Source organism: Mytilus californianus, unplaced genomic scaffold (assembly GCF_021869535.1).
Source record: "Mytilus californianus isolate M0D057914Y unplaced genomic scaffold, xbMytCali1.0.p SCAF_7, whole genome shotgun sequence".
Lineage (NCBI taxonomy): Eukaryota > Metazoa > Mollusca > Bivalvia > Mytilida > Mytilidae > Mytilus > Mytilus californianus.
The window spans coordinates 83,671,767-83,699,629 of record NW_026262723.1 but is presented as its reverse complement, the minus strand read 5'-3'; the positions used below and the strand labels follow the sequence as shown (position 1 = coordinate 83,699,629).

Below are 27,863 nucleotides of genomic sequence, written 5' to 3'. Positions count from 1 at the left end.
CACATATTTAATCGAGCGGAAATTTAAAAAGCTCAAGTGAAATATAAAACTAGATCCTATGTTCCGGGACATGCATTTGTGTTTCTTGTTATAGATATACTTGGTCGTTAGCTTAATTGTTTTAACCTGTTAGTGTCACTATTTTGGTTGATAAAATAAATGGACATTATCACATAGATTGACGAATGAAGTTTGAAAATATAATTTATCCTCATGTTGGTGTGTTTGTGCTTTAGACAGAAACCGGAGGAAATTGTAGTTAGAACAAAGGTAATTATTCCATTAAGTACAGAGATAATACAGAATATGGAACGAATCTTGTTGCTATGGAAGGTTCTTGTAATTAAATTAGTTACGACTGTAACTGCAGTTATTATTCGTTTATATTCAACAAACTTTTATGTTTCTTTATTACATGGATCTTAATTGATATACATATTTCCAGTCGATAAAATATATCAGAATGAGGATGATGAAAAACCGAGAGAATATGACGTTCAGTGACAACAGTTACTATTTCCATCTAGCTCATTTCATTAGTTCCTGCAATACAACACTGGATGATATTATTTCGCGTGTTTCTGAAAATATTTGACTAAACATTAATTCTATGAAACTATGTTTCTTTGCTTTTTAATTCTTATACAGTCACTATAAGCGCAAGCAATACAATTAAACTACGTGCGATGTCAGATATGTTTAGATAAGTTTGAATTAAGAGAACATTTTTCTAAAAAGCTTTTACTGTGGTTGGGTTGCTGTCTTATTAACACACACACCACACCAGTCTTTTAAAAAGGTGGTAGCTACTGTTTTCACCAGAAATAGGTTGATTGCGTACGAAATTCCATTGAATAATAAAATGTGCCCACCAAAAAAACATGGAATCGCGGAAGACCGACAACTTTCAAGAATTCGGCTCGAAAAAGAAATCGTATAGAAGTTTTCAACATGTATAAAATGTGAAAAATGTTGAAAACACCTTTCAAGTACTTTCAGATTAAGAATTCAATTTGGTTTAATTTTTCCAGTAATGCAACAAACACAAGTGAAATCTGACACAACAAACACAAGTGAAATCTAATACAACAAACACAAGTGAAATCTGACACAACAAACTTCCCTTTTACAGCAGTGCACAAGCGGCCGAAAACACGGTTATTTTTTAATTTTTAAAAATAAAAGATCTATTCTGAGAAATAAAAAAGTCCCACAAGTCCATTTTTCTATCATGACTTTTAAAATATTAGATTAAAACAAACATGTGAACACACCTTAATGCGAAATCAACCCACCATCACAATAAAACCAACATGACTTAATAAGCTGACTACCGATCCTTACTCGAAAACCTCCTTCACTATAAAAATAGCAAATCAACTTTAACAAGTCTAGATATCAATATGATTTATATAAAAACCAACTGCTATTTAGAGTAAAATACTATCCTATCATTTCAGATGGGAAACGGACAGTCTGGTGGAGCAAAAGGAACGCCTACCTTATATATTCATGGGCTTAGTGCTCCAGCTAGGGCAGCATGGATGACCACTAAAGCTGCAGAAATCCCGGTTCATTTGAAATACGTAGATCCATTTAAAGGCGAACATAAAACTCCTGAATTCGCTAAAGTAAGTTAGAATAGACAAAAGTTTCTGCACACAATTAAATTCTACATCTATTTTTTTTTAAATAATCAAAAGTTTTCAGATCCACCGCACAAAATAGACCCAAAAAATCTTTTGTTGAAAAATCGCCTGTAAGTTGATTGAGTCTTTCAAACAACGTGTTTCAACAGACAACAATGACAGATTGAAGTCAAACAAAGAAAAGGTTAATTTTAACTTGAAGTAGTTTTTTGAAGGAAGTGTTTTAATACATTGTAGTTCTAGAGGCTTTGCTCGAAACAAACTGATGTTTTGAATTGGAAGCCCCTATTTTTGCTACTTTGCTGGCGAAGAACATTATAATTGAGGTTCAATTTTCAATGGTATAATTTCAGATTCGATAAAGCGAATTAATTTTGACTAACTTTCTAAAACTCGAAGCTAAAATTGTTTGAAACCACGAATATGTGATCATATGTGCTGATGATCATATTTTCGATTGTGATTTCAGAAAAATACTGGTCAAGACAAAGTTATAACCTGGAACAAATTTATTTAGGACCGATAAAGCAACGGCTATAGGTGCATCCGCATTTTTTTTTTATCTCACTGCTTAGCGCTTCTCTTGTTCCTAACAACAGAAAACAATAAAGAGGTGCCTGTGTTAAGTTAACATTTACTGATCTTATATATCTAAAAAGCGTCTTGTATACAAAAACACCTGAATGCTGATATTTTTCTTCAAAACATAATGTAGGATTCGACTCTTTTCAATTCCACCTAGCCGAGCACTAGTGACAGAAATAGTGTAATTAACATACTTAATACCAGTGGTCATGTGTAACAAAACTGACTAAATATGATGGTCCTAGGGAAAGTTACTTCAATGTGCGTCAAAAATATGCAATCCCGCTCATTTTGAAGTAAGGGCAAATAGAACACAGTATGTTGATTTATTATTATTTTTCCAATTAGCGTGTCTTTTACTAATCCAGAGGGGCTTTCAATCTGTTTTCTGTTCTACATTGTAGAAAAAAAATCTAGTTGAACCGGGGGGGGGGGGGGGGGGGGTGGGCTAAGTTGATCATTGTCGAATTCCTACTGCCTGGGTTCCAGTCTAAAGTGCCTAATAATGGAATATTACAAGTTCAATCTGAAGAAGATTCAGACCTATCGTAACTGTTGTACTCGAAAATCGAAAATTCATATCTGTTTTTAATTAGATTGACCAGCAAACGATACGTTTGTTCCCTCACGTAATTTGTTAACCATGAGTAGTATCATTCACAAATCGAAAAAAAAAATTACAGAATAATTAAAGGGACAACTAATAGTTGAACTATTTGATTTTCGTGGGGCGGGGTGGGGTTGGTTGGGGGGTTAAAATTATTATCATGACCTGGTAAGAGCTGAAAATAAACAGGCCCAAATAAATAACTTTGCCCAAGACAGCATGAAAATGAATATTCTGCAAAACACAAAATGCAGGAAATAATTGTGTAAGTGAATGAAAATACCCCTTCCCGAATATTAAATGGTTGTCCCTTAATGAAAAGATTATGAACTATAATTATAATAGTATAGACACGAGCTTTGAGCTTTATGATTGTTTTCTAGATAAATCCTGACATGACGCTACCTACCTTAGTAGATGGAAACTTTTCTTTATGGGAAAGGTATGTATATGTCGAAAAGTATGCTTGTACCAGTACAATCGTCAAAAATAGTTAACTTGCAACAATTCATTCTAATATCTCAAACTATCCACAAAGAGTACTATAATGGGTCACGGCCTAACATGCAAGATAATAATTCGGGATATGGTAGGGACAAGCATTTTTGTACATAGCACCAGCAGGTTTCAAAGCAGATAGGAAAGACGTGTTGTGACATTTTTGACAATGTCATTATTACACACAGTCTTCTAGTAATTTGCATTGTAGACACTTAGCAATAAATTATGTTCTTTCTAATGGCAATTTTAATTTTGGTGGCACATTTTCAACCCAAATGTTACTGGCATGTCCATTGAAAAAAAAAAACAACCAGAAACCTATAAAAAGTAATTGATGGTCATTTGGACTACATAATGTCATTTCTTGTTATTCCTATAACGAACTACTACCAATTGAATATTTGTTGAAATCTGATTAAATTTCATTGTAATTCCATTTCAGTCGGCCTGTTATGCAGTATTTAGTGAGTAAGTTTGGAGGCAGACATTCTTACCTGTATCCTAAAGACCTACAGAAGAGAGCTATAGTGGACAGATTATTATACTATGATCTAGGATCGGTTTACAAAACAGTCACAGAATATATGGTAATAAATGTATTTCACTAAAGTCTTGCTCATTTGGATGAATGCATATTGTCAACCATGTCGATCTATTCAGTCTCAGGTAGTTTAGAAGAAAATACGCCAACCCTAATATGCATTTTCACAAATTTTACATTTCATTCCAAATTCCTCAGAATTAAGAATTACTTCTGGCTGTTGTAGGTGTGCCCTGCTTTCTGTCTGACTGGAAACAATGAGTTTATAAATGTAGTATTTAACTAAAGTTAGGAACTTTTCATAAGGGGGGGGGCCCGCTGACTGACCTAAGGGGGGGGGGGGGGGCCCGCTCCAGTCATGCTTCAGTGATTCCCTATATAATCAACCAAATTTTTCCCACAAAAGGGGAGGCCTGGGCCCCCCAGGATCCGCCTATGGTATTAAATAGGGTGAAGATACCATGGGGGCAATCAAAAGCTATAAGTATAAAAAAAAGACAACACCATGGTCCTAAAGAAAAATGACAACCAATTACCAATTATCCTGAAATGTTCTCCTTTATATAATATTTATTTCTAGTTTCAGGAGCACCAATGTTTGAAGCTGGTTGAGGCATTAAACAAATTTCTAAGATGATAATAAATTCATGATTTAACCAAAGTTTGTTAGCTCTTGGTGCATCACATGATTTTATGAGTTTTGTTTATCATTTTTGGGGGGTCAAATTTTCTATTTTTAGTGACAATGGTGTCCATGCTTGAAGGCAGATGAGGTCACCAATAACAATTCTCAAAGAAAATCGATAATAAGAATATTTTTACTGAAGAGTGGTATTAACAGATTTTTCATAATGCTGGCCATCTTTAATCATATATTTATCGAAAAGAGAATCATAAATACATTTTCAAATATCAAACTTTGGTATTTATTGATCTTTCAGGATTTCTTTTAACAAATTCTTTGGTAAATTTTCTGTTTTTGGTAAAAATGGTCTAAACAGTTAAAGTGGGTTTGGGTCATCAACCACAATTCTTTAATTGAATAGAGAATAATCTATGCAAGTATATACATGTTGGTACAACATTATGAGATTTTTTTGAAGTGTAACTTAAGATGAAGTTGATTGCAATCTAATTCTTTCACTGATATAAATCTGTACACAGTGAAATTTACCAAAATATTCAGTTTTATTTTTAACTTTCAGTATCCTCAGCTCTTCCAAGGCAAACCCCCTGATGCAGAAAAAGAAATGGCTATGAGGGCAACTTTTGACTACCTGAATCGTCTGTTCGATGGTGGTGGCCATTATATGACTGGAGATAATTTAACCATAGCAGATATTAGCATGGCTTCAAACATTTCATTGACTGAAATTAAAGGTTATCGTTTAGATGCTTGGCCAGACCTGGCCACATGGTATCAAAGAATGAAAGCTCAGCCATGGTGGCCAGAATGCAATAAAGGCCTTTATGAATGGAAATCTGTTTAGACCAACAAAAGAAAAGTGCATTTCAACATTAAAATTGTTCACAGAATTAATAGAAAGCAGTTTACAATTATTTTCATGATTACAATCCTGAATTCTTCATTGGTAGCATTTGTTGGGATTTCACATAGTACTGAATTGTTCAGAAAATTATCGTTAGGGATACCTGAATGTGGAGTACTATATAAAAATTCTTGAATTGCTCTGTGAATTTTCTAACACTAAAATCATTTCTGTTTAAATAGATTTTTGAGTGTTTTAATTAAGAATGGTAAATTTTCCAAAACAAATATGAACTACCGGTAGTACAAATGAATGTTATAACAATGTTATTTCAAATGTTGTGCAATGTTTTATTTATAGAAGATGATCATTTATCACCTTATTATTATATTGTAAATCTGAAATACTTATCATACTAATGTATTCAGATTAAAGCTGTGCCACCTTCTTGCCCCTTTAATGTGATACAAATGTATACTTTTTCAAGTAGGTAGAAACAAATCAAGAATTTGTATAAATTATTTATTATAAATCAAATCAATAAATTATAAAATACATTTATTTTCATCGTACATAATTATTTCACAGAAATTAGACTAGTGCAAGACCTTTTTTTTTGTAAGTCAATTCATGTAATGGATTACAATGATGGTTTTTGAGTCTTTGGATTGTTGTCTCCTTAGCATATTCCAAACACCTCCTTTCACCATAGACAATAAAAACTTGATAGGTAAAACTTACAGAAATCGATAATACTGTCACTGCCTTTGATTAAAATGTAATGTTATACCAAGAAAATTAGAAGACCCAAAATAAAGTATGATCTGCAACAATAAAGCTGAATAGAGAATGACCCATTTGTGATAAAGGCAGGACATTCATCACCTATTTGTTCTGATATTTTGTGTCGTTTTGGATGTTGCTTCATTGACATTAACCTTACATCTCATTTGTTCATATTTTTGTCAGACACAGAATGACATATTTAGTAGGAATACTTCCACAGGTTTTATACAATTGATTGATTGATTGATTTTTGGTGTTTTAATGCCACTTTCAGCACTATTGGCTATTTCGTGGCAGCCAGATTTTAATGGTGGCAGAGGCTGGAGAGCACAGAGAGAACCATCGACCATCAACAGGAAAATTGACAATCCTTGTCAATCAAGTTTGGAGTGGAATGCAACTGCCAGGTATGGGGCTCGAACACACAACCTCAGTGTTAACAGGCTAGTGGTATAGTAGTAGGAATACTTAGACCACTTTGCAACTGAGGCCCCTTACAATGAATTCACTAAAATAATATAAAAGAGTACACCATAAATCTTTGCTATGGCCATAGTATGGGTCATTCCTAGTTTTTACAATTAAGGACCTTCCAGTAAGTGTCAGAATGAAAGTCCAACTTGGATTTATTTTGATTACAAGATAAAAGATATTTTTGACAATTAAAATGCCATAGACATATTTGTATATCAACTACAAATGAAGACATACTATTGTATGCCAGATAATATTTAAAAAAAATTAAATTTATAAATATAATATAAAAACCATTTAAACAAAGATAAATTGAATTTAATACTTAAGAAAGTAAATATATGAGTAGAGAATATATATGAGAATATCATCCAACAAACTCAAACTTCCAGATTCTTCTCAATTATTCATTTATAACACAATTACTAGGTGTTTGGTTAACAGATAGCAAGTAGGAATTTGATGACTCAACTACAAGAGACAACAAGTCAGCAGGACTTCCCCTTTTCTTATTAAGAGGATAAGAAATGAAGGAAGCAACTGTTCAGTCATGAGCTTAACAAAAGAAGCTATCAAAAATAGTTATTGTTCGAATCCTGACATTCAGTTTAAGATTCTGTTATTGGTAATCACCATACACTAAGATATCCTTAGTGGCCTTTCCATTGTTAAAACAACCAACACTAATTTGAAAGACTACATGCAATTGTATCCCATAAAAAAAGAGATGTCATAATCAACTGTGTCACTTTGCAAACTTTCTTAACTGTAACATCAATAGATTGCATTTACCATTGGAACCATCTAAAAGACAGATGATTACCAATGAGACAACTATCCAAATGAAGCAGATTTAATCATATATATATATATATATATCTTGGGCAGGAAAAAAATAAAGTGTGTATAGTGTGTTCTGAAAACAATAGTCTTTTCTTTGGCATGTGAATAGTTGTGATATTTTTTCTTCAAAGTTTCACCATCTTTTACCTTAAACTTCAATTAAGTTCCAGGAAATTTAAAACTACTGTTCCCACTGTGGTTATAAGTGTGCTATGATTTGATTAAATATACCTAGGAACTGAATCATTCATTGACTTAGCGTCTAATTGTCAAGGAATTGACAACCCTTCAGTATTGCTTACTTCCATTAAATTAAAAAATTTCCATGCCACCTCTTTTACTCCTTCTTAGAAAAATTGATGTTCACCCTTTATTAATATATCTAACATCATTTCCATATTTTTTTTCTCTCCAAAATCTTAATTGAAATACATAATACAGATAGCCTCAATTATGCCAGAAGTCTCTTGAGAAAGCTAAGCATATAATCTTATTGGTTTTTGATTCCTGCACAAAGAAAAAATACACTGAGGCCACAAAATAACATAAAAATATATTAAGTAGATCATTACCGGGTACACACATCTATATATCAGAAGAGATTTGTACAGAGCTTCTGCATTTGTTTCACACATGTCCAATTCACATATACAGGAACGTAGTTCCTACATAGTGAATCATACTTCAATAATGGATGGAATAATTTGACCAGTGGATCTACCACCTCAAAATTATGCCAGAAGTAATGAATGAGTGTCTTGAAAATCAAAGATTTTTTTCACAGAAAAACACCCTTTTCCTCCACAATCACTACAATACTGAAGTTCTACACATGATGGGATGATTAATGCCTAACAATTGACTGTCTGTATTATATTGCTGGATATACTGCTGTGTCATCTTAAATCTGCAACCTCAATTTTCTCTGTATCTACAATCCTGGCATGTGAACTATCCTGCAACAATGAAAAGAGATGTGTAATATCATTTGTGACTATGTTTTTTTTATTTACTAGCATTGGTTAGATACCACTGCTGGCGGACTATTAATTCCGAGGGTATCATAAGTTCAATAGGCAATGTTTCGGTACTGACATCATTTACAGCACACTTTTCTATAAATTCCTGTCATATCTTCATAAAGACAGTTTATTCAATAGCAATTTGCTTGTTTGGGGTATGAATACACAGTCACATCTGGTCTGATAGGATATGCGAGACCAGACAAGACCAACATGCATAGAAAACTTCAAATAGCAAATGGATGTCATACAAGTGGGAGGTTTTACATAATCTAAAACCTGGATAGTCACACCACTTTCATTCAAAAATTCAAAAATGTTCATACAAAGTACTGTGGATTCATCAATTTTCATGGGTACCACTTCATGTGGACTGAGGGAAAATTGTCTTTTTTTGTGGATATTTGAATTTGTGGTTTTACCAAAGTAAGCATACAAGCCTATAGAAAATATGTACTTTGTTGAACATTTCAATTTGTGGTTTACCTATGCCTGTGAAATCCATGAAAATTGGTATCCCACAAATATTAATAAAGTCACAGTTATCACCAATTCTTTCATGAGGATCAGTTGAAGAGATTTTTGTCTAATGGTATTTACGATTTTTTTGGAACATTGGATTTTCAATTTTCTTGTCCTGATTGAGAAATTTTTAACTTTAAATAAATATTTAGCATTTTATCTCTTAGTTTCAAATGCAATTCAAGACTTAATTTGTGACTGTTTCTTTTATTTACTAGCATTGGTTAGATACAATTGCTGGTGGACTATTAATTCCGAGGGTATCATAAGCTCAATAGGCAATGTTTCGGTACTGACGTCATTAACAACATACTTTTCTATAAATTCCTGTCAATAAATTATGAAATTATTAAGAAACTAAGGTTCCAACTCCATCTGGCAAAGCTGACCTAAGATGAATTAGCTTATTCTTTTGGGACCCATTTGATCATATAGCTCCTAATTTTCTACCCATTCGTAAATCTGTGTCTTTCAAATGTTTAGGTTTAAGCATTCCTGATGATGGTAAATTAAGAAAAGCGAAATTTATAAGTGTTATTTTCATTTTTCCTGTGATCAAAAATTTGTATTCTAAAATACTAAAACATTTTCTTATAACAACTGTATACAAAACACAGCTAACTCTTTAGAAAATGTCAATCAGCAAAACAAATCAATGAAAGGAATAAACTTATGTAATCATGGTTTTCACTCAGCAAAGAAAAGACTTCATTCATGTGTTGTAAATTTTCGAAAATCCTTTAAATACACCTCATTACTATCACCAGTGAAAAAATATAATCTACATAGATTCTAATTCATTTCAATTTTTTAAAAGTGCACACGAAACATTATGATTGGTAAAACGTTCTAAACAAGAGGCTCTCAAGAGCCTGAATCGCTCACCTGTATTTCAGAGGAGAAGATTTTTAAATGTTAGCAAACTTGATGAACAAATTGTGTAAAATTGTAATTAAAGGGCAATAACTCCTTAAGGTGTCAATTGACAATTTTGGTCATATTAACTTTTTTGTAGATCTTACTTTGCTGAACATTATTGCTGCTTACAGTTTACATATATCTATAGTAATATCCAAAATAATAACAAAAATTTTGTTAAAACTACCAATTCTGTGGCAGCAACCCAACAATGGGTTGTTCGATTCGTCTGAAAATTTCAGGGCCGATAGATCTTGACCAATTAAACAATTTTACTCCATGTCACATTTGCTCTAAAAGATTTAGTTTTTGAGATATAAGCCAAAAACCGCATTTGACCCTTATGTTCTATTTTTAGCCATGGCGGCCATGTTTGTCGATGGATCAAAACTTCGGATACAATTTATAATCTAGATACCCTAAGGAACATTTAATTAAAGTTTGAAGGTATTTTGCCCAGTAGTTTCAGAGGAGAAGATTTTTGAAATAGTTTACGACGACAGACGACGACAACAGACGACGACGGACGCCAAGTGATGGCATAAGCTCACATGGGGCACTTTGGGCCCCGGTGAGCTAACAATGCATATTCGACTAATAGCACAGTTATTTTCAATTTGGGAAGAACAAATATATTACCAATAATCCTTTAGATTCTGAAAGGGGGAATAAGTTTGCTCTTTCAAAAAGTTAAAAAAAAAATCATTATATTACATGTACCACCACTCACCTCAAATAATGGTGGATTTTTAGTGTGTTGATGAAATCCTTTTTGTCTGCAGGATCCTATTTCTACAAGTCCTCTTTCTATTGATAGGGAAAATATACCAGTTCTAAAAATAATTGAAGCACAAATTAAATTGGTCTTGTTATCTGATAATTATTGATGTGTTTCACTGTTTTTCTTTTTCTTATTATTTGGTTTCATTAAAGGAAACTTAAGAATACTGTAAAAAATAAGCTCAAAAATAGCTTCAGCTTTGCAAAAATGAATTCATTCCTTTATACACAAAAGCCTAAAATACAGATCCTTGGATATTTGAAGTTCATTGTTTTAAATGAACATACATGGTAAAATAAATAAATGGGGAATGTGTCCATGGGACACAGATGATGCCCCCGCTTGCATATAACGTTATATAGGGACATAACTCAAGAACGGTAACCCAACTTTGTACTTGATCTGAGTTTTGTGGTAATAAGCTTTGTGTATAAATTTCATAATATATGGTTGAGGCAAACTTAAGTAAGAGAATGGAAATGAAAAATTCAGCAATTTTTCCATTTGTAAAGGGGCATTACTCTAGAAAGGTAAAAGTGACACCACCCAAATTCAACCTTTATCTGTGTTTTGTGGTAATAAGCTTTGTGTATAAGCTTCATAACATTTGGTTGAGGCAAACTAAAGTTAGAGAATGGCAACAAATATTCAGCAATTTTTCCATTTGTAAAGGGGCATAACTCTAGAACATTACAAGTGACACCACAAAAATTCAAACTTAATCTGTGTTTTGTAGTAGTAAGCATTGTGTATAAGTATAAGTTTCATAATATTTGGTTGAGGCAAACTTAAGTTAGAGAATGGAAATGAAAAATTCAGCAATTTTTCCATTTGTAAACGGGCATAACTCTAGAATGATAAAAGTGACGCCACCCAAATTCAAACTTGATCTGTGTTTTGTGGTAATAAGCATTGTGTATAAGTTTCATAATATTTGGTTGAGGCAAACTTAAGTTAGAGAATGGAAATGAAAAATTCAGCAATTTTTCCATTTGTAAAGGGGCATAACTCTAGAATGATAAAAGTGATGCCACCCAAATTCAAACTTGATCTGTGTTTTGTGGTAATAAGCTTTGTGTATAAGTTTCATAACATTTGGTTGAGGCAAACTTAAGTTAGAGAATGGAAATGAAAAATTCAGTAATTTTTCCATTTGTAAAGGGGAGTTACTCTAGAAAGGTAAAAGTGACGCCACCCAAATTCAACCTTTATCTGTGTTTTGTGGTAATAAGCTTTGTGTATAAGTTTCATAACATTTGGTTGAGGCAAACTTAAGTTAGAGAATGGAAATGAAAAATTCAGTAATTTTTCCATTTGTAAAGGGGAGTTACTCTAGAAAGGTAAAAGTGACGCCACCCAAATTCAAACTTGATCTGTGTTTTATGGTAATAAGCATTGTGTATAAGTTTCATAACATTTGGTTGAGGCAAACTAAAGTTACAGAACGGAAACCAATTTCGGGACGGACGAACAGACGGACAAGGGTAAAACTTAATGCCCCCTCCACTATGGCGGGGGCATTAAAAATACTTCTTAGGTTTTTTTCTTTTTCTACTATTTTTTTTTAGGGTTGTGTTCTTCATAGCTTCATTATCTTATCTTTTTCTACTTTTTTTGTGTACTTCATGTAAATTTCTTGTAAGGAAATTGTCTACACATTAAAAATTTTTTTTTTTAGGGTTGTGTTCTTCATAGCTTCATTATCTTATCATATACATAGTTGCATGAAGAGGCATAGCTTCATTATCTTATCATATACATGGTTGCATGAAAAGGCATAGCTTCATTATCTTATCATATACATAGTTGCATGAAGAGGCATATCTTCATTATCTTATCATATACATGGTTGCATGAAGAGGCATAGCTTCATTATCTTATCATATACATATTTGCATGAAGAGGCATAGCTTCATTATCTTATCATATACATGGTTGTATGAAGAGGCATAGCTTCATTATCATATCATATACATAGTTGCATGAAGAGGCATAGCTTCATTATCTTATCATATACATGGTTGCATGAAGAGGCATAGCTTCATTATCTTATCATATACATAGTTGCATGAAGAGGCATAGCTTCATTATCTTATCATATACATAGTTGCATGAAGAGGCATAGCTTCATTATCTTATCATATAAATAGTTGCATGAAGAGGCATAGCTTCATTATCTTATCATATACATTGTTGCATGAAGAGGCAATTTCAAAATCCAATATTAGAGTACTCACTCATTAAATTTTGGAGAACAGACAATAGCAATTGCCTCTGGTAACATTGCCTGGTAACCATACTGATTGTGCATATCAACACTCGACAGGAAAGCAGTCTGACTGGGATGTGTCTGTAAAAAGAAGTAACATTTTATGTGCAAAGAAGTTTGCAAAATTTCCACACATACACCAAATAACATTTACTCTTACCATGATGACTCAAAGTTTTTAATTTCATATTTTTGGCAGTACTGGGACATGCAAACAGAAATACTTGTTCCAGAATCATATGTTTATTATTGACATATTGAAAAGTTTATATTCCCCCAGATAAGAAGTTCAATACCTCTGTTTTGTGTGGACCAAACAGAATATCACACCTCACTCACAAAAATTTCAATTTCTCTATGAATTCATTTTTAATCTTTAAATGTGAATTTAAACGGCTTCTTAAATCTGAAAAATCTAGCAATAAATTGCTTAAGAATGTTAGAACTTTCCTTATCTTTGAAATCACCATCAAACATCTAACATCTGAAAGTTAACAACAAAAAAACAAAATAAAAACAAGTTGGACAGAGATCATAATATTATGGCCCTACATGGTAAGGATTAACATTTTACTGTCAAAAGTAAAAGTAAAAATACGAAAGTATTGATTCAAACTGATACAATATAATTGTATTTCCTTACATGTATCCAACCAAGGGTGATTAAGTCCCTTGGTTCTTGATACAGAAAAAGATCCTCTTCATCCTCAGCTACACATGTATCTGCAGTCCCTGTTTGTTTTGGTAAGATCAGGTGGGTAATCATAAACGCATCCTGTCTCTACAATAAATTTATAACAAAAGATATTAGAATTGCAAGTATGCTTTTTTTTATATATAATCTAAATATCATAATTTCAAAGACCATGATATGGTCATCTTTTTCGATGAAAGTTCACATTATACATGTATTCTGATTCACATTGCCAAACTTTAATTCAATATAAAACCAGCAATAATTTCTGCTACTTCTGCTGCTTATATGAACACAATTTAAAAGAATTTCTGTTATCTATGTGTTTTTTTTTTTAAAACAATGGCATTTTAATTTTTTATAAAGACTTCATCAGCTTGAATATCAGCTTGCCCTAGCAAGCTCGCTTGATATTCTTCCTGATAAAGTCAGTATCAAAAACAAAAATGCAATTATTCATTGTGTTAACTCTTGTTAAAACTCTATATATATATTGTACTTACAAGTTTTCCTGCTAAAAAGGCACATGTCTCCACATTTTTTAATGTATTATGTTCAGCTTTGACTAAAAATTTTCTAGGAAGGTCAGAAGGTATAAGCACATCCCTCAACCCAAACTTATTTCCACTAGAGCTACCAGTGCTCATAAAATGATCATATGCTGGTGGTTTTGTTGTTCTGTCTACTGATGGCAAAGGAGATCTATAAAATAAAATCTTTCACTTATCTACCTGTACATATACCAAATGTTTTTTTATACCATATCTTTAGATATCTCCATTCTCTGAATAGATTCAGATGAACACCAATGATTTAATCACGCATTTGCTATTGTTCACATATAAAAAAAAAATAATACAAAAATGATATAAATATTTGATGGGATAGAAATAAGATGTTGAATTAAGCATACCAATATAATGAGTAGCTAATCTTGTATAAATTTGATTTCAAAAGACTTAAAACTTTTTGACTTTTATTTGCAGTTTATAATTACACCATTGTCCCAGATTATGGGAAGAGTTAGGTTATAACACAGTAAGGTATCTTAAATGAGAAGACATGCCATTTTTCTCAAACACACAAGGGTTTTTGTCTATAAGTTGTGATTTCCTACTGAATGAAGTGTCCAAAAAGAATAACAGTCAATTAGAGGGTAAGTTACCTTTTACCTCTCATATCTTTCAAGAAATCAAGAGAACAATAACAATGCAGCTTTTGGATATTATTTACATTTTATATGTCAGAGCATGAAATCCCACATATTTGATCCACATTGATGTTTGAACTTGTCCAAGACATTCCTGATTTAAACCTTTATATAAATTTCATTAAACTCTGAGAAGAATTGTAGGTGTAAGAGCGCATCAAATGTTGATTTTTGGTATTATTTACATTTTCAAGGTGCATTAGTTCCCTAAATATAATCTATAGGTCTTGATTTTTTAATTAATCCAAGACATTGTTAATTTAAATATATTCAATAAATTTCAATGAGAAGTCTTGGCACATTCTAAGGATAATCATTTCAGGTATGTCTAACAATAACTTTAGTGGAGTTCAGAATTTCTGACTACTATACAAAAATAAACTGTTATCACAGAGATATGTCTCGCCTTTTTGTAATTTTGATAATTCAAATGTTGAAATTAAAATAGCAATACTTTAACATGTAAGTTATGCAAATATTCAAAGTCGATGAACCATGACTGTAGGTACATGGCTAAACAATCTCCATGGAATGAAATGTGCCAATGCTAATACAACTGTATACCAAATACCATTGACTTATTATAAGTCGTTCCCTTTAAACAAACCTAAACACAAACATTAACTTGTAAACTATGTAAAAGTTTCAGTCAATGAACCATGATCAGGGGTGGAGCTATATAATCTCCATGGAAACGATACTTGCAAATGCAAATATCATTGACTTAACATTAGCAGTTCATCTTAAACTGATCTAATCACAAACTAATACATGTAAAGTAAGCAAAAGTTTCAAAGTCAATAGACCATGACTGAGGGGGCGGGGCCAAATATTCTCTATGGAAATGAGATGTGCTAATGCTTATACAACTGAAAACCAATTAACATTGGCCTACCACTAATGGTTCCCCTCGAACTGACCTAATCACAAACTAATACATGTTAACTAAGCAAAAGTTTCAAAGTCAATAGACCATGACTGAGGGGGCGGAGCCAAATAATCTCCATGGAAATGAGATATGCCAATGCTTATACAACTGCATACCAAATATCATTGACCTACCACTAGTGGTTCTCCATAAATTGACCTAATCACAAACTAATACATGTAAACTATGAAAAGTTTTAAAGTCAATAGACCTTGACTGAGGGGATGGGGCCAAATAATCTCCATTGTAATGAGATGTGCCAATGCTAATACAACTGCATACCAAATATCATTGACCTACCACTAGTGGTTCACCATGAACTAGACCTAATCACAAACTAATACATTGTTGACGCCGCTGTCGCCACAGGAAACAGCATACCTATGTCTCGCTTTTTGACTCCGTCAAGGCGAGACAATAAGGAGATGTAGTAGATTGCCAATGAGTCAACTATACACCAGAGTACAAATGATATAAGCAATTATTCGACACTGTAAGGCCTTCAACAATGGTTAAACCAACACTGCCTAGTCATCTATAAACGGCCCCAACATGAAAAATGTGAAACCATTCAAATGAGAAAACTGCCTTATTCATAGCAATACAATTTGCGAAAAACAAATATGACAGACTTGAACATACTACAACAACTACGGATCCATAGATGGTTAGTAAAACCCAAAGACCGAAAGAATCAATCAGTACACATCCAACAGATTTTGTGTAAAGACATCATTTACAGTATATACTATTTGGTCTCTTTGATACATTCCCTGTTTCCATTCTCAATTTTATACTATACTTTGTTTACCCCTGTTTTTTTTAAAATGCTACACTGCTTGAGAGCACAACATATTACAATAACCAGCCATTATATGTAATATGAACTCTATATCAAACAAGAAGTTACAAAAGTTGTCATGCTAAGCATACCCTCAATTCGTAATTCAAAGTATCAAAAAACCGAAACCAATTATCTGACGGATCTGAAATGCCCTTACACATTAAATATAAAGTAAAATTGTTCAGTAAAATTAGAGAAATGTGTGAAGGAAAATATTAACTTTATTCAAAATATTGAAAAATTCAAAGTATCTGCAAACAGGACGTAGGTGTCTTGACAGACCTGAAAAGTGCTCATACTGGTGGAGTTTTTATTCCCCGAGGGTATCACCAGCCCAGTAGTCAGCACTTCTGTGTTGACATGAATTATCATTGATATGGTCATAATTATAAATTAACTGTCTACAAAACTTTGAACTTTTGAAATACTAAGGCTTTTCTACCTCAGGAATAGATTACCTTAGCTGTATTTGGCAAAAATTTATGGTCCTCAATGCTTTTCAACTTCGTACTTTATTTGGACTTTTTAAAAATTTTTGATTCGAGCGTCACTGATGAGTCTTTTGTAGACAAAATGCACGTCTGGCGCCAATATAAAATTTCAATCTTGGTATCTATGATGAGTTTATATACATTACAACTCATCACTATCAAGATGCTCATCAAATATAAAGTAATTCTGATCATTAGTATCTGAAAAATATGTCACAGAAATAATTGTTGGATGAAGGGTGGGTGGACATACAAGGTGTCTGTAATATAGCCCCTACTTTTAGCGTAGAGGTATAATAATATCTTACATTACTGATGGTCCATCATTTATCACAAGATTTTTCTTAAGATCTCTATCAGGTATGATAGGTCCTGCTCCTGCAGGTTGTGAATCTATATCTACAAGTTTATTAGATCCACCAAAGTCATTAGGAATATAAGATAAATTTCCAGGTGGCGCAGAAGGTATTTGATTGTTCAATAAGTTGGGTGGAGCACCACTATATATCCCAGCTGCAGCTGCTGCCGCTGCTGCTGTTGCCGCTTCCTGCTGTCTTTGTCTCTCTTGTTCCTGTCGCTTTAGTTCCTGTAGCCTTGCTTCTTGTTCTTCTAACCATTTTGTCTCAGCTTCTTGTCTCTTACATTCCTCTAGTTCTTCTATCTCTTTTCTCCTTGCCTCTTCCTCAGCCTGTTTTCTGGCAAGTTCTTCCTGGATTCTTTTCTAGAAAATATACATAATAATTGAATTAAGCATTTATTTATAACAAGCTACAGGATTATACAATTATTCGCACACATTAATATCCTGTTACATATATGTCCAATACTATGAATTCATAAAAAATTAAAACGATTTTAAGAACTAATTACTTGTAAAATGTCATTAAGATGGAAGTGTTCATATCCAAGTCATAGTTTATTTGATCAAAATAGTGTTCCTACTAAGTATGTGTTTCATACATGTGATTCTTCCGGCGGGAGTCAAAATCTCCCGCATTTCAGACCCTCTTCCGTCCCTCCCGTTAAAATTTGAAATCTTCCGCTTTTTGAAAATGTCAACCTCGTAAAATTTTCATTAGACATTTTTGTTTACAAAATCGATACGGACAGAGAAAAAGTCCGAGAAACTCGAAATTGATATGGGAAAAGTCCGAGAAAAACGGAAGTTTCCTGTAATGGATTTTGTGTCAAAAGTTAAAATAGGTAAAATTAGCCTGAGGTGTTTAGGATTAAACTGTATATACAACAATAAATAAAAGATAATAGGCAATTACCTAGTGATCAACTAGCTAGTTTAAGACACAAGCCAGGTTGATTAAAAGTGAAATACTGACAAAGGATTAAATTGTACAAGTTGTATAAACAACAATTTAATTTGATGCTGTTGAAAACATGGAACATTTACTGAACCTCAAAGACAAATGAAATCAACTCAAATATGATATTTATGGCTTGTTTTCTATCCAAGCCAAAGGAATACCTATATAAGTACAGTTGTCTTGGACTATTCTAAAATTTTAGAATTTGACAAAATGCAAACCGTATTTTTATATCACCAAATACCCCAGCAGCAAATAAAAGAAGACCAAGTATCTAGCCAAATTCAACTCTGCCTGGAGATCTGATTTCAAATGATGCAGATCCAGTACCAAGGGTCAAGACCATGCTTACTACACTTCATGCAATATCATGCAAAGCTGACTGTGGTGGCCCTAATGATTTGACCAAACTTATGGGGACAGCTACCCACCAGCAAGCCTACAACTCTATCAATTAACACCTTCTGTTACAAGCATGTTCAGTAGTAGTACCAAAGTTGACAATGTAGCTGAATCAGGGGTACTTTTTGCCAACTCTGTATGATGGCTGATCGCTTTATCTTGAATTATATATAATGAATAAATATTTGAAACCCCTTATCTTCTATTTTTATCAAGTAAAAATGGATATGGAGTTGTTGAAAGGTATGGAATTATTGTTCTTTTAACAAACAAAAAAGAAGATATGCAGTTTAAACACACAAAAAACCATTGCGTACGTCGATAAAAAATCTCCAGTTATGAAGCCCAAACTCCAGCTGAAAATTTCCAAATCTCCAGTTGTGGCTTGACAACTCTGTCACATGTCTGGTGTTTAATATATAGCTTTCATCTTCACATCAAACAGAAATTCAATACTCAGCCAAAGATACAGATAGAAGATAAAATATACAAACCTCCTCTTCTTGTCGTTTCTTTTCTATAGCAGCATATCTTTCTTTTAATTTGGCTTTCAATTTTTCTGCTGATGCAAAAGATGCGACCACTTTCTGTTCAAAAAAAAAATTAAAAAGATTTTAATAAAAAATCAAATATGTCACAGTATTCAATTTTCAATGCAATCTTTAATATACTGGCAATCACAAAATATAAACTTTGAACAAAAACAGATTTCTTGATTAATCGCATTATAATTTGGTCCTCTTCTCACCATTGGTTCATTATACTTACTTTACTTTGTACAAATATCAAAAGGAAGACAGAAAACAAATTATAATTTATTATTTCATGTGTCAAGTTAAATGAAAAATCCCTTTAAAATTTACAATATCTGAGAAGTATAAGATCCTGTCACAATCAGTAAATGAATGAAGGCTCAACAGAAAATTTGAAGGAAACAGGATTGGGAGGGATGTATCATGTAAAAATATTTTTTGCAGATTTTTTTAAATGGGAAAAAAAAGGATGCCATAAAGTCAAATTTTCTAAATCTTGCAGACAGAAGGGTCCTTAGTGAGTAAAATAATCTCACAAAACCTATTATTGAAAGTAAAAGGGCTTGCACTTTTTTAAAACTAGTCAAAAAACTTTAAGTAGATAATCATATCTGTGTAAGGATCATTTCTGCCTTCTCAGTAGCTATGTTTTTGTGCTTTTTGTCAGTAAAAGACCAGGTAACCCCTCATAAAATATCATTCTATGGCAGTCATTAAATTCTGTAGGAAACTCTGGTAATTTTAATGCTATCTGGTAGTTATCTGGATGAAAGTCTTCCATGTAAGACAATTGTCACTTGAACTTCGAAAATGCAGGAAACCAAAAAATCAATATAAGAAGTGCATAACTTGTCTTCTTGAAGATTGGAACGTGGAAGTTTGATCTGTTTTCTTTGATGGGTTTACATTGTATCAGGAGTTGCATATAAAAAAATGAAATTCTGCATAGACATAAGATGATAATTAAAGTGATTCTATGTGTGAACTCTGCTACAGAGGTAACCCAATAAAAGTACCTTTTTAATGGCTGACACATCTGCTTGTGGAGCTGATTTAAAGTCTGGATGCTTAGGGAGCTTTTCAACAAATAATCTGAAAAACAAAAACATAAACAAATGAACTTATTTCACAAAAGTTTCTAACAAACAAGTTAGCACCATTATTATCAAAAGCATAAATGCAGTTTAACCAGATACCTTTGAAGTAGAGGGTCTCACTTTTATGTTCTCTATCGTATTTAGCTTTATAGCTTTATTGTGTATTCATTGGACCAGAGTCTGATTTCAGATACCTGTTTAAAATTGGGTTTAAAAGAAATGTATCAAACAAAAACTTCCAGTATTATTTAATGAATAAAGGACCTGTATATTAAACATGGGTCTAGGGTCTGCAACATTTTACTGAATTTGTAAACCTTGACAGGGACATATCTCTATGTTTTGGTTAATCATACAATTATCATCTTCAAACAGTTATCCAAATACATAGCAGTCTGATTGTCCACAGATCATACTACAGTCTGAAAAAAAAACCAACTAAATGATCAACCTTTATTTCCACTTTATTTGTGATATAACTTCTAAATGTGATGAACAGTCAATTATTATCATTTAACTCTTACCAGTAAACATGATTTAAACCAGACCTGCAACCTCTTTCTTCCAGCTCGAGATTCAAACCTTTTTTTACTGCACACCTTCTAGTTGTGTTTAACAATTATACAAGTATCAGTATTAAAGTCTAAGCACTGCTGCTTAAAATACAGAGTGAACACAATGTGCATTCATGAACCTAGGTTGTGCAAAGTTTTATTCAAGTTTGTGACCTTGAACTTGAAGCTAGAGATTTCAATCTTATTGGCAATTCAACTTTTAATAATGATTATTAATCATACAAAAAACCATCATTGGACATCATGTAGTAAACAAGAGAAAGAGCAGACATAATCAAACATATGACATGAACTTAGGGTGGTTTTAATTCTTTGTCCTTGACATTTAAGCCATAGTGAGAGCATCATGAAATAGTAGTAAATAAAGAAACAAAATATATGTATCAGCATTTAAAAAAAACTACATTTATTTAACACAAAGCAGTACTCAAGATTTTTGGCATGGGTATCCCGGTAATCCATTTGAAATAGCTTATTTATACTATACATATCAATTATTGTTGTAATCCTAGCTCAGAAATATGTTTCTAACAATTTGTGATTTTTTACAAAAACTAACTTTTTACCACAATTATTTTTTTCAAATTTCACAAAAATGAATATGAAATAGGTGTTATGCTTATTTTTAATTTCTTTTTGAAATCATAGCACAAAAAAGATGTTTCTGAAAATTTGTGATTTTTTTTTTAAACAAAAACTAGATTTAAACAAATTTTATAGGGGAAAATTCACAATAAAAATTATATGCACAACAGCTGTCCTACTTTTCATCTGAGTCCTATCAATACCTTAGGAGGTTTAGAATTTACAAAATGTGTGATTTTTGTTTAATAGTTTTTTCCAAAATTATTTGGTCAATTTTCATAAGAAAATAATATTACACATCTACATGTAAGATGTAAGCCTCTCATATCTGAGAGACAAATGATCTCAATGGAATTGAGATGTGCATCTGCATACCAAATATCATTAACCTACCACCAGTTCTTCCATTTAAACTGACCTAATCACAAATTAATACATGTTAAGTAAGCAAAAGTTTCAAAGTCAATAGACCATGACTGAGGGGGTGAGCCAAAATGTCTCCAGGAAATGAGATATGCCAATGTTAAAACAACTGTATGCCAAATATCATTGACCTACTACTAGGGATTCCCCATAAACTGACCTAATTACAAACTAATACATTGTTGAGGCCGACGCCGCTGGAAACAGCATACATAAGTCTCACCTTTTGACCCTGTCAAGCCGTCAAGGCGAGACAAAAAAAAAACCCTGCAAAATAGCATCAGAGTCTTATATATATTTTTGAAGTTTTTGGGTAAGTGACACTAGTCTCAAAATTTGTGAAAGTGAAAACTATAGGAGTAATACCACCATTGTTTTTCCCCTATTAGTTTTTGTTAAGTTTGCACTTTTCCAAAAATTGTGCAGAATTTATCTTTGTTTAAAATAAAGAAATACTTGGCATGAGTCAAGTTTTATCCTGTCCAGTACTACAGACAAAATTTCACATAACATTTCATTGCATATAAGATAATAACGATCACTGGAAGTTAACCAATCAAATGTTCACCCCTTTTTTTCCTGTTTACAAGCTTTAGTAACCATGTAACCTCAAGTTTCCAAAATATTTTATAGAAACACCAAATAAAAAAAGAATGGTGCTTTGAAACATCCAAGATATATGTTTATGACTCAGAAATTTTTTACTGCAATGAAATATAGGATTAATTTCCTACAACTGTCAAATTCAAGGGAATATTTTTTTTCGACACTTTTTCGTGTTCAACCATATGTGACGTACTTTGATTTGGTGGTATTACACCTAAAGGGCTCCCACATCCTATATGTGGGGCCCTATACAAGTAATCAATTTCTGAAAGTTGTTTAATTATTGATTTATAAAGAAGAATTTTGAAACTAACTTACGATATGAATTTTGTATACAGAATAAAAGCACTTTCATAGTTGCCTTCTTCTTGATAAACCTTTGCCATCCTCATCATCTCCAGCCCTGATCGAAGATATCTTTTTGGTGGTATGGCTTCATCTATGTCAACTTTACAGGCATAAGTACATAGCTGTCTCACCCTTTCTGAAGGGTCATGGATCTCTGAAAATATTCCTGGTGAAGCCATGTCATACTATCTGCAAATATATAATACAAAATGGATAAAGACTATTCTGTTCTTTTGTTTTTCGCCATAGGTTTATTGACAACTTTTACTTTCAAAACAGAATAACTGGTATAACAAAGTGTTTTCTAGGTCTGATCAAGATACACAAATTTCCCTACAATTTTTGCAATTAGATATTAAGCTACCAAACTTTTTCTTTTTGCTTTTGTTTCATTTTAATTATGATACACTATGTACTCATATTCATTTTAATTATGATACACTATGTACTCATATTCATTTTAATTATGATACACTATGTACTCATATTCATTTTAATTATGATACACTATGTACTCATATTCATATTAATTATGATACACTATGTACACTACACTGTGGTCTGTGATTATATGACAAACAGAACACATAATGTTAACCACTATAAAGGTTCACTGTATTTTAATCCTTTTTGAAGATACTTTTTCTAAAGATTCCTGGTTCAGATACTTGACAGTGGTATCAAAAAAGGTTAAACAACATTTGACTCAATTATTGTGCTGTTTAAAAGTGGAAAGTTGTTCATATTGTGTATATCAATAATAATAACATTCTGATCTGACTAGGTTAAACAAGAGACACAAAGTTGTCTGGGGTCTATACCTTATTGCACTTAGTTTGTTTTATTCTTATCTTTAATGAACAAAAAATCATATTTTAAAAACTTCACTTGATGAAATACACATACAATTATGTACATGTATGCAATGATTATGTTCCAAATAAAATTATGTCTAAATTACATATATGGCCATGCTTTTATAATCTATATATAATTATTGAAAGTGGCATTATTGTAGCATTGAAAGAAAACAGCACTTTTGCCTGTCTTGTGACAGAGAACAAATTGAAGATGAATGCCATTTCTTTTCCAACTGTCCATACTATGTCTTAATAAGATGTACTTATATTAAAAAAATACACATATTTAAACTGATTCATATGTCCACACTGTTGAGCAGCAGCACACCAGTCATCAAAATCACTGCAAAATACATTAATGGTTGTCTCTCATTTTGATAAAATGTCTAAATTTTTAGTATGTTAATATTTTTGTTCATGATAATTCATGATTATTTAAGAATACTCTAATATTTGTAGTCATTTATTAATATATATTTTTTTTAAATTCTCATATGAAAACCACTGCCCCCTTATTTTTTAACTGTACAATCGTCTGTTTTATTGTCGATATTTTACAGTCATGTCATAACCAGTTATTGTAAATGTGTTTGTGCTAATAAATATTGTCTATTGCCTATAAAAGTGAGGCAAAAGATACCAAAGGGACATTCAAACTCATAAGTTGAAAAATAAACTGACAACGCCAAGGCAAAAAAAGAAAAAGATAAAAAGACAAACAACAGTACACAATAATAAAAATAATTTTTCTGAAAGGCTAATATATCTTTTGTTCAATTCTTACCTGCTTCGGGTGAACAGAATGGTAATGTAGGCTTAAAAGGCACCAGATGGACGTGAGGTAGTTTATAAAAATTTTCCTGAATAGAGTTAATAGGGCTTGCTAAGAGATTCTAAGGGCAGCCAAATCAGAAAATCACTCCGGACCAAGGATCCAGAATTTTTTTCACACAATTTCGGTCATTTTGAGATGATTGAAAAGTTGGTGCCTCTTTTCAAATTGTCAATGTCAAACTAGATTCATAGCACCAACAAACTTGAATTGCTGTTTCATCGCATTTACTAAGTAAATTTCTTACCATTTTTCTAAAACCTTCAAGAACAGTTTAGGGAAGGCAACAGTTTAAAATTGATATGATTTTAATGACTCAAAATGGTTAATTTCAGGGAAAATAGTACTATTACATTTTCCCAGCATTAGGTTGGCCTTTTGTGTACCCAAGGCAGGTGAAGGAAGTCAACTTAGGAGCGCTGTGATTGGATGTAAGGGTACAATATATTTTTTTATTTATCCATGAATAACTGCAGTGTGTATATTTACAATATAAATTTTGAAACCCATTGAAATATTTTCTAGAGAATTATTCGAAAAGACTTCCAAAATTTCATAAATTTGGTGTAAAATGACGGTGGGCATGGATAACATAAACAAGCTCCGTTGGAAGTTGGTCATGATACTATTTGGCTTCAATTTTTAAAACATAATAATAAAGTACTAACACCACACATAACTGTTTTGTCCAGGTTTTTATTATAAAAAGTGGTAAATTTAGAAAATGTTAGTATTGTCGCCTATGGCAGAATAAATAGTACCGTTTTCCCTTCACAGACATTGCTATTGTTTCATTCGATTTGACGAAATTAAAACCGGAAGTTTTGCGATAATGTTAAAGTACGGATGATTGAAGATTCATTTCTGGGATTCGTTTTGTTTATCAAATTGACAGGAAATCACCGGCTTTTTAATTTTATTACCTTTAAAAGTGTTTGAATATAACAGATAATAGTTGCACTCGTTTACTTTAGCATGAAAGCAATTTGCATGTTACGATTAAATGTTTAATTTGCTTAAGACAATTTCACGCATGCGTATTACATAGTAAATAAAGCACATGTGTTACTCATGAAAAAAAAACTTTTTTCTACATAAATTAAATCAAGGTTTAATTTTAAAATCAGAATTAATGATTGTCTTTGCTGAAAAGTAATCAAATAATGAATACACTTGTCAGGGAATTTTAATTTCTTTAAGATATTATTCTGAGCTTGTGATCAATGTCAGGTGTGAATAAAAAAACACAGGTAAAAAGTAATTAGCGGTCATTAGCCAATGTTCCCGTAGGCATTGATATAGTTATTAGGAGGGCCCTCAGGATTATCAAACTATTTTGGAGTGGCAGTTTTATTACAGGAAAGGGATTATTAACAAAAACAAGTGATCACAAGTGCAAAATGACGATTCAGAAATCCGATTTCAAACATTGAGTCAATGAAATGACCGAAATTATTTCTGTTAAAAAATAAAATTTGTCCTAAATCCCAATTACTCGTTTAGGACATATAGCTTTCAGTTTAGGACATGACTGGCAAATATGACTGTTTCCAGACCCTTGCTCCGGACATATTTTCCCTTAACATCTTGAGATTAAAAATAAAAATTTTATTACTCATAAGTTTACGATTTTATTTACATGAATGCATGTATTTTAATCAAAAGTGAGGGTGAACAAGTGGGCGAATAAACCCTGGATGTACACGAGACAAGAAATTGGCCCAAAGAACACAATACGTCACAACCAGTCTACTGGTTAGGATTTGTTAGAACTTGAAATGAGCAGATGGTCATATTTTGGCTCATATTTCAGGAATATTTGACTATGCAACAAGTACATGTAAACCAGCTGCCTCAATTATTGTATATTTATTGCATACGAACATGTATTGTCGATGATTGCAAGTTTGTTATGCTTGTAAGTTTGTGACATTTGGGGATTTCCACTTTATTCGTGATGTCATGTATAAGTATTTATCATCGGCAACATGCTTCTTCAAAAAACTTAACCGAACATTTTTCATTGCATTTTCACTAATATCGGCATGAAAAAGCGAAGTTGTGTATGTTCTTGCATATTATTTGTTAAACGTCTGTTTCCACTATTACCGATTTATTCCTCTCCTAGATTTCGTTTTATTCTTGGGAAAATCGTTTTTTTAAGGCCAAGAGTATTATTTTTTAAAGTCTGTAAGTTAGCGGATTTTTTAAGATCAGAAAATGATTTGAATTTCGTATATTTTGATAAAGCAAAACCCGCCAAATATTGGCTTGTAAACTAATCCTATGCCATTGAATGCAAATTGAATGAAGAAATACTTTGATGCATTAATGACATTGAGACATCGTTATAGTTATCTTAAACGTGTTTAAAGTGTTTAAATCTGGACTTTTCAATTGACCATTGGAATTCACGTGTAAAAACTAGAATAAATGTTGTAGGGAGAATAAAAAAAGTTAGTACGTCCTAATTTGTCTTTTTAATGAGATATTCACAAAGGTCAGGAACTTTCAAGCATGTCTACTTATTTTACAGAATCGGGTCACAATACGAAACATAGACAGATTGACCATGTTTCTGAAGCTATTCCTCAATTAGGTGTATCAGACTGTTTGCAAATAGGTAAAGCATATATACATTTACAGTGGATTAATGCTCCAAGGCTGTGATTTTTTCTTTCGTTTCGGCGAACTTCCAATCATCTAGGTCTAGGATAACCAAAATTTTTTTTTAATGTCATGTATGTATGTCTTAAATGGTGTCGTCGGTTTTCTTTGACTTGTATTATTTTTTTGTCCTTTTGGAAACTTACTATATACACCAAATTCATCAATTTCAACAAGATGTTCTCAGTAGACGAAGGAATATATAATGTTATGGACTGCTAATGCTGATGTGTGAATCAATATTTACAACAAAAGTGTGAGGGTGAGTCACCAAAATATGACATTTGACGGGAAAACCTTTATTGTGAATTTTTTAGCGGGATAAAAATCAATAGTTTGATTGGTTCTCAATGCAACTGCATCATGTCATTGCAATTTGATGCCAATAAAAAGGAACAGACCATTTTACAAATCTCATCGGGATTCTGTCTGCTGCAAAACTACATCCTGTAGGATCCGTG

At 32.3% G+C, this 27,863-nt stretch overlaps 2 protein-coding genes across 3 annotated transcripts; one reads left to right on the top strand and one right to left on the bottom strand.

Moving 5' to 3' along the window:
• Positions 1-83: 83 nt before the first annotated feature.
• On the top strand, positions 84-5,934 carry LOC127707761 (glutathione S-transferase 1-1-like). The gene is made up of 5 exons (XM_052212528.1): positions 84-270; positions 1,461-1,631; positions 3,225-3,283; positions 3,785-3,929; positions 5,089-5,934. The coding sequence occupies exons 1-5, from the start codon at positions 214-216 to the stop codon at positions 5,371-5,373; spliced, it is 717 nt and encodes a 238-aa protein (XP_052068488.1). The 5' UTR covers positions 84-213; the 3' UTR covers positions 5,374-5,934.
• On the bottom strand, positions 5,881-27,863 carry LOC127707759 (STAM-binding protein-like). 2 transcript variants are annotated; one of them, XM_052212524.1, is made up of 10 exons: positions 27,804-27,863; positions 23,014-23,232; positions 20,426-20,501; positions 19,371-19,463; positions 17,464-17,876; positions 14,186-14,384; positions 13,632-13,769; positions 12,957-13,069; positions 10,669-10,771; positions 5,881-8,432 (listed from the first exon to the last, which is right to left on the bottom strand). In XM_052212524.1, exons 2-10 carry the CDS (start codon positions 23,220-23,222, stop codon positions 8,373-8,375), a joined length of 1,404 nt encoding a protein of 467 aa, XP_052068484.1. In that variant the 5' UTR covers positions 23,223-23,232; positions 27,804-27,863; the 3' UTR covers positions 5,881-8,372. The 2 variants fall into 2 exon arrangements, with proteins under 2 accessions (XP_052068484.1, XP_052068485.1); XM_052212525.1 differs by lacking the exon at positions 27,804-27,863 and adding an exon at positions 27,549-27,648.

Coding starts and splice junctions, on each gene's coding strand:
- LOC127707761 (XM_052212528.1), top strand. CDS start 214: ATGTTGGTGTGTTTGTGCTTTAGACAGAAACCGGAGGAAATTGTAGTT. Junction 271..1,460: donor AAATTGTAGTTAGAACAAAG/GTAATTATTCCA, acceptor CTATCATTTCAG/ATGGGAAACGGACAGTCTGG. Junction 1,632..3,224: donor AAACTCCTGAATTCGCTAAA/GTAAGTTAGAAT, acceptor ATTGTTTTCTAG/ATAAATCCTGACATGACGCT.
- LOC127707759 (XM_052212524.1), bottom strand. CDS start 23,222: ATGGCTTCACCAGGAATATTTTCAGAGATCCATGACCCTTCAGAAAGG. Junction 19,464..20,425: donor ATGTGTCAGCCATTAAAAAG/GTACTTTTATTG, acceptor TTTTTTGAACAG/AAAGTGGTCGCATCTTTTGC. Junction 17,877..19,370: donor AGAAACGACAAGAAGAGGAG/GTTTGTATATTT, acceptor TATATTTTCTAG/AAAAGAATCCAGGAAGAACT.